This window comes from Mobula hypostoma, chromosome 11, assembly GCF_963921235.1.
Source record: "Mobula hypostoma chromosome 11, sMobHyp1.1, whole genome shotgun sequence".
NCBI classification, from domain to species: Eukaryota; Metazoa; Chordata; class Chondrichthyes; order Myliobatiformes; family Myliobatidae; genus Mobula; species Mobula hypostoma.
In genome coordinates, this window is record NC_086107.1 from 26,889,846 (window position 1) to 26,906,967 (window position 17,122).

General features: G+C 43.0%; 1 protein-coding gene across 4 annotated transcripts in view; it reads right to left on the reverse strand.

Moving 5' to 3' along the window:
* Window positions 1-17,122, reverse strand: part of lrp4 (low density lipoprotein receptor-related protein 4) — a 457,879-nt gene that overhangs the window by 95,027 nt on the left and 345,730 nt on the right. For all 4 annotated transcript variants that reach the window (XM_063061778.1, XM_063061777.1, XM_063061776.1 and 1 more), the window contains exons 9-12: window positions 13,976-14,101; window positions 13,344-13,478; window positions 2,280-2,405; window positions 1,056-1,286 (exon numbers count right to left, since the gene is read on the reverse strand). In XM_063061778.1, the coding sequence (XP_062917848.1) occupies window positions 1,056-1,286; window positions 2,280-2,405; window positions 13,344-13,478; window positions 13,976-14,101 (618 nt within the window). The remainder of the gene's footprint in view (window positions 1-1,055; window positions 1,287-2,279; window positions 2,406-13,343; window positions 13,479-13,975; window positions 14,102-17,122) is intronic.

Consider the following 17,122-nt stretch of genomic DNA (forward strand, 5'->3'; position numbering starts at 1 on the left):
TGACTTTTAGAGATACACATATGTGCATCCTTGATATTATGCAGACAGTGCAAGCATCCACACCTAAAAACTCAAGTTATTGTTTTATGTGGATGACCATTTGGGGGGTGTGCGAGGAGGGGGGGCTAAGAGGCACACAGTAGAGTTGGGCTGGCATGGTGGCATCGTGGTTAGCAGAACACTTTACAGCGCCAGCGACCCAGGTTCAATTCATGCCGCTGTCGGTAAGGAATTTGTATGTTCTTCCTGTGACTACATGAGCTCTTTCCCTCATTCCGTACAAGACGTGCGGTTTAGTAGGTTAGTCAGTCACATGGGTACAATAGGGTAGAACGGGCTCATTGGGCCAGAAGGGCCTGTTGATGTTATCTCTAAATAAAAATAAATAAACAAGGATAGGGATGGAGGACTTCACCTCTTCCCATAATGCCTTGCCCACTCTCCTTAAAGTTGTCACGCTGAAGTAATCACACTGACGGAATACACTTGCCCTCGAGGGAGTGCAAGAAAGATTCAGGAGAATGGCTCCTGGGATAGCAGGTTTGCTGTCTAAGGAAAGACGTAGTTAACTGGTTTATTCTTCAGAGTTAAGAAGAATGAGCTTCATTCTCATGGAACCTTACTGCCTGCATGTTCTCCTGGACTGAGGAGTCCAGAACCAGTGATCACACTCTCAGAATAAGGGATGAATACTTTAGGGCTGAGATAAGGAGAAATTTCTTCACTCAAAGTGTGATGACTCTTTGGTACTCTCAATCCCAGAAAGGTACAGATGCCCAGTAATTGAGTTCATTCAAAACAGAGGTCAGATGTTCCCTGGATATTAAAGGAATTAAGTGATTGGGAGATAGTACAGGCAAATGGAGCTGAGGTAGAAGGTCAATCATGATCTGTTGAAATGTCCAACTTCTGCTCCCAATTCTTACCATCATTAAAAATAGTCATTCATGTCAGAAGCCATTTTAATGAACACAAACAATATATACAATGATTAGTAATATCTTAGTTGTAATAGTTGAACTAATTTTTTTTTTACTCCATTATGTTTCATGTACCTGGACTCTCGAGACCGGTTGACACAACTTCCTCAACGTTACTTCCATTCAGGTTTGCTTTCATAATCCGGTCCAAGGTCACATCAGACCAGAACACCAGCTCTTTGCTGTGATGGAAGTCTAGAGCAATGGCATTCTCCAGGTTGTTAAGAAGGAGGGTGTATTCTGATCGGCGGGGTAGCACCTGACGGATATCAATCCGATTTGCAAACAGCAGCACCGGTTCTGGTCCTTTAGAGAATAATGACATTCAGGCAAGTTAAAGATCATGCCGCAGTCAATAAAACTTCAACTTTCCCATGACATAAACACAAGAGATTCTGCAGATGCTGGGAATCCAGAGTAACACACATAAAATGCTGGAGGAACTTTGCAGGTCGGACAGCATCCATGGAGAGCAATAAACAGTCGATATTTCTGGTTGAGCCACTTCATCAGGTCTCCTGACCATTTGGTTTTGATGAAGCGTCGTGGCCTGAAATGTTGATTGTACTTTCCTCTCCACTGTCTGACCTGTGGAGATGTGTGTGCGTGTGTTTGTTTGTTACCCCAACTTTCCCGACATTATTTACCAATAAAGAATTTAAAAGGAACTTGTTTATACAGGAAGAAATGGAACTCACTGTCACCAGAGTTATATCATCTACTCATTTAGGAGACATTTTTCCGAAGGATCCACATCATCTGGTGCCATTTGCTTCAAGTTATCTGCTCCCTGTGCGCTGGTATCCATGAATGGAAGCACATTACTCTATGGCAGAGTGGCTGGAAATATTGGGTTGCAAGTATCCCTTCCTCTTATGCGTTAATGTTTCAAAGGCACCGGGGGGGGGTGGGGGGGTGTGAACAGAGCGGTTTGAATCAACCCACCTTTGAACCCAGGAATGATTAACTGCTTTCAGTTATATTACATTGATTAGAATCACCATCTAAAGACGGTGGGTCGGTTAATAGGACATTGCCAATTGTCCCGTGATTAGCCTGGTATTAAATTGGGGGATTGCTGGATGGCACAGTTTGAAGGGCAGGAAGCGTCTATTCTGCGCTATCTCAATAAATAAATAAATGACAAAGTAAATGCTCCAAGCAGTAAAAAGCACAAATATAGAAGCTGAAGGGGAATTATATGGAAAATTAATCTGGAAAAGATGTTTTCCTTTTGTTAAGACTGGCTACTATAAACTATTAATAATAAATCATCAAAAAGAGTAAAAGCATACGCACCTAGAGCTTTGCAGCCACGTTTATCAGGTCGCAGTTCATATCCCTGGACACACCAGCACTGGAATCCTCCATCTAAATTGGTACAACCTTGGCTGCAGTATCCATCTTCAGCACACTCATCGATGTCTGCAGAGATCAGCATAACAATGCTCTTATTACACCATGCCACGCCAGCAGAGAGGCAAGTGAAACTGGTTTGGAAAGCATCCCCTTCAGTCTTTATTAAATATCACTGTAAGTGCAATATTCCCGCCTGAGTGTCCGCTCTGAGGCTGTTGAAGAAATGGATTAGCAGAGTTCTACACAAGAGAAACAATGTCGATGCCAGCATTATTCCCTTTTGCCCATCTGAGGTCCCTTTGACTCTATCCACAGCACAGTAGTGAGCAGCTAGTGTAACACTATTGTAGTACCAGTGACTCGGGTTTATTTCCCACCACTGCCTGTAAGCAGTTTGTATGCTCTCTCCATGATCACATGGGTTTCCTCTGATTTCCTCTCACATTCCAAATACGCATAGGCTAATTGGTCACATGGATGTAATCGGGGCACAGGTTCATTGGCCTAGAAGGTCTGGCACTGTGCTATACGTCTGAATTTAAAAATTACCACAAAAAAAGCCTTTTAAATGTACCTGCACTGGCAGGCTGCTCCAGATAACAACCACTCTCTGTGTAACAGATTTTCTCCTCAGATCCCCTTTAAAACTGCACTTTAGGGTGACATGGCAGCATAACAGCATTACAGTGCCAGAGGGACCCAGATTTAATTCCCATTACTTTCTGTAAGGAACTTGCATGCTCCTCCCCACAACTGTGTGGGTTTCCTCTGGGTACTGCAGTTTCTCTCCACACTCCAAAGACGTACAAGTCAGTAGGTTAATTGGGTACGTGTGTAAATTGGGGTGACGCAGGCTCACTGGGCCAGAAGAGCCTGTAACCATGCTATATCTCTAAATAAGTACATATATGCCCCTTCCTTTCAAATCTATGCCCCCTTGCTTTCGATGCCTCTATCATGGAACAAAACGTCCCAGCTTTTGTATTGTATGCTCTGACTTCCAAAGGCGAACAAGCACTGCCTTTCTCATGGCCTTATCTACCTGTATTACCATTTTCAAGGGGCAATAAACTTGGGTCCCAAGGTCCCCTTGCTCATCAGCATTCCGCAGCACCCTATCATTTGCTGTATATGTCCTATCCCAAAATGCATCGCCTTGTACTTGTTGGGATTAAGTTCCATCTGCCAATTCTCCACTTTCATTTTCATCTGATCTACATCCTGCTCCAGCATTAGGCAAGTTCTTCGTTGTCCACAACACCACCGAAGCCCTCACAGTCTCACTGGAAGCCCCTTTCACATGTGACGACAGACCAAATTATCAGAAGATTGATGCCGATAAGAGGACAATGGGGGAACATTCAGAAATGTTAATGAGAGACGAGAGGGATTAACGAAAAGGAGACACAGTTCCAAGTATCGTCAGAGACCGGTGGCTTTGAACCCTGAACTGTTTGAAGTTTGATGGACAGGCGATACCCCATCAGGGAGATAAAAAGGGACAGGTTCGCTAAGGCAACAGACACACGACACCACGAGATAACGAGACCCTGGAAGCGGTGTGCCCCCACAAGTTGGTAGGAGTTTTGGAGGTTTGGTCGCGGAACCAGCCATAGACGCACAGGGTAGAAAGGTACCATCGGCAGGAACCTGGTGTGTGTGTCCGCCCTTGCCTGGGTGCCGGGTTCACTGCAGAAGAACAATCGTATCTGGAACAGAGGGGTCACAGTCGGTGACCTCAGAAGACATTACAAAGGGCTCGCCCGAAAGCTAACCGCGAGGAATATCAAAGGTCTGTTTGGAATCCGATTTGCATATTCATTCGTTCTCTCTCTCCCTCTCCCCAACGGCACGACGGCGATTACTGCGAACTGAACTAAACTGAACTCTGTCACTTGTGACTGATCATTTTACCCCTAGACTGCGATAGAGCTTGATTGATCCTATTATCATAGTTCCGTGTACATGTGTGTTTATTCATTGCTAACCTGTTGCATTTATATCCTTACTATTAGAGTACTGTGTTGCTTATTTCTTTAATAAAACTTTCTCAGTTCCAGTAATCCAAACTCCAACTAAGTGGTCCATTTCTGCTGGTTTGGCAACCCAGTTACGGGGTACGTAACATAAGTGGGGTTCTCGTCCGGGATTTTGAATGCTAAATTTGGGACGGGGTAAATTGATTGGGTTAAAATTCCTGAAAGAAAGAAAAGACAAACAGCAGAAATGGAGATTGAGGAATTTCTAAAGGCGCCGACCTCAGGGGCATTAGAGGATGCCAGGAAAGCGGAATTGGCAGCTGTGGCCAAACGGTTGAATCTTGTTAAGGGGAAGTCGACAATGAGGAGAGAGGAGATACACAGAGCTATCGTAGAGCATTATGTGTCTAAAGGTGTGTTTCCCCAAGGGGAGCTGGAGGTGATGTCTATTGGAAAGCCTGGTGGAGACACAGTACAGGTGCAGCTTGAAAAATTGAGACTCGAGCACCAGTTCCGGGTACGGCAGCTAGAACACGAAGAGAAACAGAGGGAAAGGGAATTCGAGCTGGAGAGGTTAAAGATAAGGGCAGAGCAGGGGCCCATGCTGAACCAAGGTGAAGGGTTCAGGGCGGCCCAGGAGGTTAGGCTGGTTCCCCCATTTGACGATACCGATGTGGATTGGTACTTTCTCCATTTCGAAAAAGTTGCTGCAAGTCAGGACTGGCCGAGGAATAAGTGGGCTGTTTTGCTTCAGAGTGTACTTAAAGGAAAAGCCCAACAAGCTTACTCGGCTTTGTCCGAGGAAGATGCCCAAAGGTATGAGGTGGTGAAAGAGGCCATCCTCCTCAGGATTTATGAGTTGGTCCCGGAGGCATACCGGCAGAGGTTCCGGAATGCGAGGAAGCAGTGGGACTGCACATATTTAGAGTTTGCCCGTGAGATGCAGACATATTGTGAGCGTTGGTGCGCCTCGAAGGGGGTAAATGGGGATTATGACAGACTGCTACAGCTGATCCTGATTGAGCAGTTTAAAGGTTGTGTCCCTGACGGTATGAGACCCTACCTAGATGAGAAAGAGGCAGACACTTTAGCTGCAACTGCTACGTTAGCGGATGAGTACGCGTTGACACATAAAATGAAGTTTGCCCCGAGTAAAGGCCACCAGAAGGGTAATCGGGACGGCGGGGAGAGTTCGCCAGAAAAGTCAGAAAGTAAGCCGGGGACTAGTGAGAAGGATAAGGTAGACCGGGAGCAGTCTGGTAGGAAGTCTCCTGGGGTCATCTGTTATAATTGTGGGAAAGTCGGATACTTTGTGTCCAGGTGCTTTGCCCCAAAGAAGGAGACGGGAAAGGGAAAGGCAACAGTTCAGACTGGCTGTATTGAGCTGGTAAGCAAACCACTAGGAGAGAAGAGGTCTGCCAAAGTCCAGGAAGGGCGCGAGAGGTTTATCTCGGCCGGATTGGTGTCGGTGAAGGAGGGGTTAAACCCAGTTCCAGTACGGATCTGGAGAGACACAGGAGCATGTCAGTCATTGATATTAAAGAGTGTGTTAGACTTTAGTTCAGAGACCGAGACTGGGAAAGTCAGGGTCATAAAAGGCATTGGGAAAGGGACTGAGGCAGTACCTCTGCACCAGATACGCCTAAGAAGCGACTTGGTCTCTGGACTAGTCGCGATCGGGGTGAGGCCCGAACTACCGATGAAAGGCGTGGAAGTCTTACTCGGTAATGACCTCGCCGGCGGGGAGGTGTACCCCGCAGTGAGATTGACAAGTCAGCCTGCCAGCATTGAGGCCCCGCCCATGGACTCACAGGTTCATCCCGTTTGCGCAGTGACTCAGCGTATGTCCAGAAAGGCTGCCGAAGTAAATTTAGCTGAGACGTTTCTACCAGCCTTGTACCAGGGGGAGGTAGAAAGTGAAAAGAAGGAGTGTAGTGAAACAGAAGGAAGTGAAGGAGTTGAGGCTGACTTAGCATTAGCAAGGAAGGACTCTGTACAGACACAGGAGCAAGACGAGGAGCTGATGGTTTCGGCGGAGACAGCTCTCTCTGAAGCAGAATTAAAAAGGGAGCCAGTAGGCTATTGTGTGGAGGAGGGAGTGCTAAGGAAGAAAGGGAGACCAAGTACCGCGCCCGCAGATGAGGAATGGGGGATGGTGCCAAAAATTTATGGGGATGAGATTCTTAACCTGGCCCACAAGATACCCCTCGGTGGACATTTTGGGGGGAGGAAAACAGTCCGTGGAATCATGAAAGAGCTTTACTGGCTGCACAGGAGGAAGGATGTTATTGACTATTGCAGACATGAGTTAACACAGTTAGAGGCTATTAACATGTTAAAAGCTCACCACGATCAGAAAACAGATCTAGCTGGTGATATCATGAAAATTAATGAGGCTAGGGTGCCACCTGATAAGGGGAAAACCCATTTTGAAAAATAAGTGTGGTGCTGACCAGATGGGAGAACTCTATTGTGTTGACCGACTTTGCTGATGAGTTCTCTCCCTTAAACCCCGAACAAAGCGAACCACTAAGAGAGCTAATTAAACGGCACGCCCACATAGGTCCAGATGTCCCGAGGCGATGTAAAGAACTGGGACATGGAGCTGTTGCCACATCAGGTCAGCCTAGTGAGCAGCACCCCTATAGAATGATTAATTCAGTGACAAACGTGCTAAAGAACACAGAAGTGTATATTGGCGATGTAGTGGTCTGGAGTAACACGTGGAAGGAGCTGTTTAAACGGCTGTCTGAAGCCAGCCTGACAGTGAACCTCGCAAAAAGTGAGTTCGGCCGCGTGAAGGTCACTTATCTGGGATTTGCGGTAGGACAGGGGCAGCTGGCTCCGATGCAAGCTAAGCTGCGGGCTATCTCTGAAGTCCCCACCCCGACAGACAAGAGAGCCCTGAGAAGGTTCTTGGAGATGGTGGGGTACTATTGGAAGTTTTGCAGAAAAAAAAACAACTTTGCGGATAGTACCCACCCTCTTACTAAGCCCTTGCCAAAGAATGCTAAGTTTGTATGGGACGACCCTTGTTATCTGTGTCCGGGGCGAAAACCACTGAGAAGTTACACTGATCACAATTCATTAGTGTTTTCGGCGACTATTAAGTTTGCTAATTTGGAGCCTGGTTTTAGAGGATTATTAAAATAACACATATAAAAGGAACAGAAAGTGTGATTGTTGACTGCCTGTCAGGTGTTGACAACTTAAAATTCTCTGTATTAGCCAAATAGCTGATAAACACGTATATTTGTGTGTAGCTGATAGTGTATTCATGACTATAATTTTTACCCCTGTAAAAATCCTCTGAAGGATAGGGGTGTGACGACAAACCAAATTATCAGAAGATTGATGCCGATAAGAGGACAATGGGGGAACATTCAGAAATGTTAATGAGAGACGAGAGGGATTAACGAAAAGGAGACACAGTTCTGAGTATTGTCAGAGACCGGTGGCTTTGAACCCTGAACTGTTTGAAGTTTGATGGACAGGCGATACCCCATCAGGGGGATAAAAAGGGACAGGTTCGCTAAGGCAACAGACACATGACACCACGAGGTAACGAGACCCTGGAAGCGGTGTGCCCCCACAAGTTGGTAGGAGTTTTGGAGGTTTGGTCACGGAACCAGCCATAGACGCACAGGGTAGAAAGGTACGGGTCGGTGGGAACCTGGTGTGTGTGTCCGCCCTTGCCTGGGTGCCGGGTTCACCTCAGAAGAACGATCGTATGTGGAACGGAGGGGTCACAGTCGGTGACCTCAGAAGACATTACAAAGGGCTCGCCCGAAAGCTAACTGCGAGGAATATCGAAGGTCTGTTTGGAATCCGATTTGCATATTCATTCGTTCTCTCTCTCCCTCTCCCCAACGGCACGACGGCGATTACTGCGAACTGAACTAAACTGAACTCTGTCACTTGTGACTGATCATTTTACCCCAGACTGCGATAGAGCTTGATTGATCCTATTATCATAGTTCCGTGTACATGTGTGTTTATTCATTGCTAACCTGTTGCATTTATATCCTTACTATTAGAGTACTGTGTTGCTTATTTCTTTAATAAAAATTTCTTAGTTCCAGTAATCCAGACTCCAACTAAGTGGTCCATTTCTGCTGGTTTGGCAACCCAGTTACAGGGTACGTAACACACATCACAAGTGAGCAAGGGGCCTCTGTGGTGGGTGGGACTGGAGGGCAGTTTATTTCAACAGATGGAAATTTTGAGAGTTGATTTACCTGCGTTTTGTTGCTCCACACAGATGCAATCTGATCTGTTGAATATTTCTAGCCTCACTTTTATTTCACATTTTCAGTAACTGCTGTCTTTTATATTTCGTCATCCCAGATTAATGACTGGTACCCCCTGTTGTACTCATTCCCCTCAATTGATAGATTAGATGTGATTTACAAATATCCATCACAATCTCTGAGATTGCTTTAACAGCGTATGTGTCATCTGGGCAACCTTGCTTTCAATCTGACAGATACTCTGTCTGTTCTCTCCACTCCTCCTCCCCTCTGCAATTTAAAACACACTTCTTTTCTCACTTTCTCCAATTCTGGCGAAAGATCAATGCCCCGAAACAATAACACTTTTTCTCTCTCCACTGATTCTGCCCAACCTGCAGATAATCTGAGATTATTAATTTTTCTGCCACCAATACTTGTAATAAATAACAAGCCTGAACTGCATACAGTATCCCCACCCAGTAATATTCTGTACACCATAAAAGGGAGTAAAGAAAGTATGTTCAGGTCAATTCATGTTAACGAGACAATCACTCACACTGTCATTCACAAGCAATCTAAGCTCAGATGTGGCAAAGCACAGCTGGAACTCAGCTCCTCCAGACTGACATAAAAATGGCCTTTAGCCAAAATCCAACAACACACATCTGCATGCAGTGATTTTTATTCCCTATGAAAATCAGCCATCTTTGTGATTTTTTTTTTGCTCCTCCTAAGTGAAACCAAATGCAAAACACCACCAAATTAAGGCCAAGTGATCTTAAACTGCAAAATCAAACCAACAATTTCATTTACATTTTTATGTAGGTGGTCATCACTGACAAAGCTGGTATTTATTGCATGAATCTAACAGCCCTTCAGATGCAGAGAGCAGCCTTCCTGTTCTATTGCTGTATAACATTGAATGGAGGCTGCACAATTTCACTCCATGTGGTATCTTTACCAGCAACAGTGTGTTGTTCCTGGCTAATCATAGAGTCGCACAGCATAGAAATGGTCCTGTGGCCTACTTCACCATGCTGAACTTACTGCCCACCCATACTAATGCCATCTGCCCACAGGAGATCTGTATCCTTTCATGCTCTGCCTACTTAAGTGCCTGTCCAACTGTATCAAACGTTATGACTGTATCTGACACCACCATCTCATCTGCGAGTAAGTCCTATATACCAACCACTCTCTGTGTAAAGAAAATCCCCCTGAAACTGCTTTAACACTCCTTACACTCACTTTAAACCTATGCTTTTGTTTTTTTGCCATGGAAAAAGATCTACCTCATCAACATTTCTTATATTTTTTTAAAAATATCACCTTCAACCTCCTTTGCTGCGGGGAAAACAGATCTAGCCTATCCATCCTCTACATTTAAATCCTCCAATCCAAACAGCAATCCTGCTAACCTCCTCTGCACTTTCTCCAGTACAGCCATATCCTTCCTGTAGTGGGCTGTCAGAACTGTTCATAACACATAAAGTGCAGTCTAGCTTGTATTATGTAAATTTTCAATAAAGCGTCCCAACTGTTATAGTCTATGTTCCAACTACAGTATGAAGGCAAGCATGCCACATACCTTCTTCATCTTCCTGTCTACTTGCATTATCATTTTTAGAGAATAATAGTTTGAATCCCAATGTCCCTTTGTTCATTAACATTTCTTAGTGCCCTACTATTTACTACCGGCAACACATCTTCTCTCTGTCGTCTTTTATCTCCTAATATAGCCTCAGATGCTTTCTCTCTATCCAAAAACTTGCATTTCATCTGCAAATTTTCTAATCCTTACTAGGGCTTATCATGGACATCTGGCAATCAAGCAAATCCACAAAAGCCAGTCGGTGGCTTCACTCAAACTGTAACAGCCTTGAGCTAGCTGGAGGAGGGCCGACTGTGGCAGAGTGTAGTATGCACAAGAGCATCTGCCTGCCTTATGCCTGGAGATATTTTCTGTCTTTTCCACACCTCTCACCCTACAGAGCATCCATTGCTACTGGTGTTTAAACAGAAACACATTGGGTAAAGAGATCCATTTCTCATAGCCCATCAGACATAGTTTCTCCCATAACACATCTGATACTCGGCACAAAGCCGTTCGCTGTTCCGTAGCTTTTCTAATCCCAGCAACAACTGTTCACCAGTTTATGCTTCACCATTTTGCTAAGTTTTACAAACAGTGGATGTTTCCATGGATGTTCCAGAGCTCATACGGCCGCGCAGTGGTTAGCGCAATGCTATGACAGTACCAGCAACCTGGTTCTATCCCACTGCTGCCTGTAAAGAGCTTCTCCCCATGACCATCTGGGCCTTCTCCATGTGCTCCAGTTTCCTCCCACATTCCAAAAACATATAGATTAGTTGCAAAGGTGTAATTGGGTGGTGCAGGCTCAATGGGCGAAAAGGGCCTGTGTCTCTAAATAAATAGATATATATTATTTGCCTCAGGGACTTCATACCTCGTATGAGGCCAATTCCAGGAAATTGAGCACATGGGGCCACATGGCAGCGACCCACAGATCAAGCTCAAGACAGCCAATCCTGGCAACATCTGTAAATGACAGAATATACTGAAACATCTCTGCAGAATTCACAGGATGCTCAACATATTCCAGGGCAAGAAGCCATACCGATAATGAAGTGAGGGGCCTGTTGTGCCAATCTTTTGATTCTTTTTGTCATAGTGAAGATCATCAAAAGTAAGTGAATCTAGATACTACTAAAGGTGATTATGAGCATTGACGTTGGGAGATTGATCTTCTTGATGCTAAGAATTCTTTGGATATCTTCATATAAAGGTGGTTATAGCTGAAGGGTGGTAGTGGGGACGAGCTCCCACTGCTAAACAAATGCTCTTCATGACGTGCGTCTCAAACAGCCTCTGACAACCAAGTCCAACTCCTGGCCTTCAAGTGTGGCATAGTTCTTATGCCCAGTGGAGCTGTTCTCACTGACTGGAGAAGAGGCAAAGGTGGGCCACTGGCGCCATAAAACCAGTTGCTCTGGGCAGATGGGGCTCATTAACCACAGATGGCAGCTCATCTAGGAGAGGGAAAACTCCGATTTCAAACCTCCGCTGCCTTGCGGCTATACCCGCTCATGGGAAAGGCTTTGGGAGTAAACCCACAGGAAAAATCTGGAGTTGGAGTCCCGAAGGTGGCTGACTGTTGTACCCAGCACTGGCACGGCAACTCCTGCGATGCTGCTGACACCAAACTGTATCGACCTTCATCGTTCCTTTGGGCCTGTCATCAGCATGGAGAGGGGGTCCCACTGCATGGGCAACAGACGGATCTCCTTATCAACTCTGCCCTGGCTTGACCAGAGGCGTAGTACCCATGGTCGACCACGACCAATGGAGGCCACACACACACACTTCATACATTTCACAGAAGTTTGAGTCCAACTATTACTTTATCATTTAGACGGATACCTGCTTCTCCTGAAACTTCCTGAACTACAGCAATGGATAAAAACAATTGTACAAGCCTTTAGATCTGCTTCTCACAACGTGACTGATTCCGACAGCACCTGTTGTATGGACCTGAGTAGTTACACGGCCATAGAGCACTGCAGTATGGAATCAGGCCCTTCAGCCCATCTAGGCCATGCCAGGCTATTATTTTTGTCTTGTCCATACTGCACCAACCGCCACCGCTGGGCTATAAATGTGTAGAGGCAATTTGTGGTTAAGTGCCTTGCTCAAGGACACAACACGCTGCGTCAGCTGAGGCTCGAACTCTGCCTAGCCCCATGGATCTGCACCAAACCATAGACCTTTATACCCATAATAATAGAACCAATAGCTAATAGTGCCAACCTTAATTATTCAGTAAAACGCCTGCTCACATTTAATGATATCCTGACAAACACCAAGCTGAATGGGCACTTAATAAATAGGTAGCCAGATTTCTAGCTCCTTTTCTTAAATGTACACAATTCTGCTTTCCACTAATTAAACACTGCCACTTGAACCAGAGGAAAGTTATGCTAAACTGATATGTAAATTGGTAAGCAACTTAACTGATGTGATCAAGCATGTTTGTGAATTGGTGTTTAGGAAACCAAACTGATGACTCATCATTTGGATTATCAGTATGGTTTACTCAATGCCAATTCAACCCAATGAACTAGACAGTTCAGCACCTCTGGGCTGCTCAAGTTACTAAACACACATTGTGCACTTATCATAAAGCCAGCCTCACCTCTCTGATTTTCCTTTGATCTGAGTCAATAAGTTTTACAACCCCCTGTCTGCTTTGTTTGATCAAGGTCATGTGATGACATTGGGCATCTGACCGATTGTTGCTACCAATTTCCCATTAATCTGATAACAGGAGTACAGGGAAACAAGAACAAAAAATACTGGAATCACTCAGTAGGTCAGAAAGCTACTGTGAAAAGAGAAACAGGCAAGGTTTATGGTCTGCGACTCTTCCTCAGAACTGGGAAGGACAGAGAAATACAAGTTAGTCTTGGTAGAAGAAAGGATGGGGGAAGGGTATGCAAAACAAAATGAATGTCTTTGAGGAGTACACTGAAGCAGACTTCAGCACAATGTCCTCCAGAGTGCAAATACAACACAAAATCTGTAAAGAACTTAAAATATTATCCAATCACATTTGCACAGATAATTACCATAATGCTTGAAAAGTGAATTCTTGCTTGATTACATCAACTTATCACCACAAACCCCACCCCAGAAGTCCGGTGAGGTTCACTTTCAAGAAAATTCTGAATTTTTGATACACTCATAGGTAAGTGTTATGATTAGGCCTTCCTACCTTGGCACGATTTTCCATTCTCCATTAATCGATAGCCCGTGTGACACGTGCATTGGACGATGCCTCGAACCTGCTGACACTTGTGCCCGCATCCACCATTGTTTACGTTGCAGCTTTCCTCCTCAGATTGCTCACCTAATTTAGATCACATTGTTGGTTCTCATGCATCATAACTTCAGTCTCGTGCCACGTGGCAAGCAGCATTGGCATTATGCATCACAACCTATCTGTAACCAATTATTGCATGCCTTTTTATTCTAAAACTGAATTTGTTGAGTGATTACTGAATTCCAAGAGAGTGTTGGGCAAAACATTCGGCTGGAGCCAACTTTCCCCATCTTCTCACAGCATGCTCCAGTAGCAGAGGATAAGGCCCTTGTCCATCCTCCCACCCAGTGAATTGTGCTCAGAAACAGCCAGGAAAAGCAGCAATCGATGGCAAAGAAACAGCAACCAAGTATTTATCTTCATAAAACCATCTGACTTCAATTACTTGTTGCTGATAGCTCAGTCCCATCCCAAGCAGAGATTATGACAGATGAAACAGCATTCCGTACAAAACAAAATTGATAAAGTTTTAAAACTATGCTGTTGGCATTTGCCAGTTGCGTGATCATTAGGTTCAGACTTACGACAGTTCTGGTGTGGGTTTTCGTCACTACCATCTTCACAATCATTTGCCCCGTTGCAGACTTTCCGTTGACCAATGCACCGGCCATTGCCACATGTGAACTGATCGGGAGCACACTGTGGTGTTTCTGCAACAAAAGTGCAGGAATTAGCCCATGTAGAGTAACCTTCTGCTGCTCACCGGAGTTCCATCAGAAAACCACGATAACATGCATATAATTATTGTGTTTCTATTTAAAATTATTTGAAAATCAAGCGAATCTTTTTTGGCAAATTTGTGCCATGAGGACTCTGCTAGAATCATAAAATATCAGGACTGTTTCCCCAACCTATGGACTCACTTTCAAGGACTCTTCATCTCATGTTCTCAATATTTATTGCTTATTCATTCATTATTATTACTTCTTTCTTTTGGTATTTGCAGTTTGTTGTCCTTTGCACACGGGTTGAACACTCAGGTTTGCGCAGTGTTCATTGTTTTGGTTACGGATTTATTGAGTGTGCTAGCAAGAAAATGAATCTCAGGGTTGTATATGGTGTCATATATGTACTTTGATAATTAATTTACTCTGAACTTTGAAGCATTAAAATGACTAAGCTCACGGGAGCTAAAACTACCCGCTTCAAAATTTACTTGCAGTCATCACAAAAGGTTGACCTTTGCACCTCTAACCACCATCCTGGTAATGCTAGCTGACCTGGAGGGAGGAACTGACGTGTGTATACATAAATAGATAAATCAGAGCCTTACACATTGCTTGTATATATCGTATATCAACTGTCGCCCTTGGCTACTGCAGAAGCACCCACATCGTGGCCCTGGGTTACCCTCTGCCAATTCTGCGGTCGCTATTCGACAAGTAATGCACTGTCCTGCAACTACCAATAGAAGGACCCCTGGCACGAATGGACGGACACGAATGAAAGGCAGTAACGTGCCAAGGGTGTTTTCAATGAGTGACTAGGCAACATGTGGTGGAGAGCTTAACATTTAGGGATTTGTCAACTGTCCACAGTAGTGCAGCTAATAGAGTTGCTATCTCACAGTTCCAGTGATCCAGGTTCTTTCTTTCTTTTTTAAATCTTTTTATTGAGTAAGTATACAAAAAAGGTAAGCCATATAAACATTAATACAATGTTAAAGTATAATAAAATTCCAAAAGATAACAATACCAAAAAGAAAATACTACAAACAATGTAATTTAAGCATAAGAAACCAAGATAACATAATAGTATACTAGATTTTATATATATCAATGGAAAAAAAGAAAAAAAAAACCCCAAAAAAAAACCCACCGTGCAACTAACTAAAAGCAAAGCAAAGCAATGGGCTAACTTGAAACCAAACAGAGTTAAACTTAAAATCACGTCCTCAATCCCGACCTCCATTAAAACAGTGAAGAGAAAACAAGAAGGGTAAATATTACATTAAATGAAAATATCGAATAAAAGGTCCCCAAATCTGTTCAAATTTAAATGAAGAATCATAAAGGTTACTTCTAATTTTCTCCAGATTCAAACATAAAATCGTCTGAGAAAACCAAAAAAAGGTAGTTGGAGCATTAAGCTCTTTCCAATGTTGTAAAATACATCTTTTCGCCATTAAAGTAAGAAATGCAATCATTCTACGGGCTGAAGGGGAAAGATTACTAGAAATTTTAGGTAGTCCAAAGATAGCAGTAATAGGGTGAGGAGAGATATCTATATTTAATACCTTAGAAATAATATTGAAAATATCTCTCCAAAAAGTTTCCAAAGTAGGGCAAGACCAAAACATATGAGTTAAAGAGGCTATCTGCCCCGAACATCTATCACAGAAAGGATTAATATGCGAGTAAAAACGCGCTAACTTATCTTTGGACATATGTGCTCTATGAACCACTTTAAATTGAATTAGGGAATGTTTAGCACAAATAGAGGAAGTATTAACTAATTGTAAAATCTGCCCCCAATCATCCACAGAAATGGTAAGCCCCAATTCCTGTTCCCAATCTACCCTAATCTTATCAAATGGAGCTTTCCTAAGTTTCATAATAATATTATAAATCATAGCCGATGCACCTTTCTGACATGGATTAAGGTTAATTATCGAATCTAAAATATATATAGGAGGAAGCATTGGAAAGGAAGTAAGTATAGTACTTAGGAAATTTCTAACTTGTAAATATCTAAAAAAATGTATTCTTGATAAGTTATATTTGTTAGATAATTGTTCAAAAGACATAAGGGAACCATCTAAAAATAAATCCAAAAACCGTAAAATACCCTTAGTCTTCCAAGTTTGAAAAGCGCGATCCGTAAAAGAGGGAGGAAAAAATATGTTACCTAAAATAGGAATCGCTAACCCGAATTGATTAAGATCAAAAAATTTTCTGAATTGAAACCAAATGCGCAAAGCATATTTAACTATCGGGTTAGAGACCTGCTTAAGACGTTTCGAATCAAAAGGAAGAGAGGAACCTAAAATAGAACCAAGTGTATAACCCTGAACAGATTGTAATTCCAATGCTACCCATTTAGGAATAAATAGTATGTCCCGATCAAGTAACCAAAATTTCATATGTCGAATATTAATAGCCCAATAATAAAATCTAAAGTTAGGTAATGCTAAACCTCCATCTCTCTTAGCTTTCTGTAAATGTATTTTACCCAGTCTCGGATTCTTGTTCTGCCAAATAAATGAAGAAATTTTAGAGTCAACTTTATCAAAAAAAGATTTAGGAACGAAAATTGGTAATGCCTGAAACACATATAAAAATTTTGGCAAAAAAAACATCTTAACTGCATTAATACGACCAATCAAAGTTAAATATAAGGGAAACCATTTAGATGAAAGTTGAGTAATATGGTCTATTAATGGTAAAAAGTTAGTCTTAAATAAATCTTTATGTTTACAAGTAATTTTAATCCCAAGATATGAAAAGTAATTATTAATCAATTTAAATGGAAATTTATAATATAAGGGAAGATGTTTATTAATCGGAAAAAGTTCACTCTTACTAAGATTTAATTTATAACCTGAGAAAAGACCAAATTGTGCTAATAACTCTAAAACAGCAGGAATGGATCTCTCAGGATTAGAAATATATAAAAGTAAATCATCAGCATAGAGTGATAATTTATGGGACTTTAATCCCCGAGTTATCCCA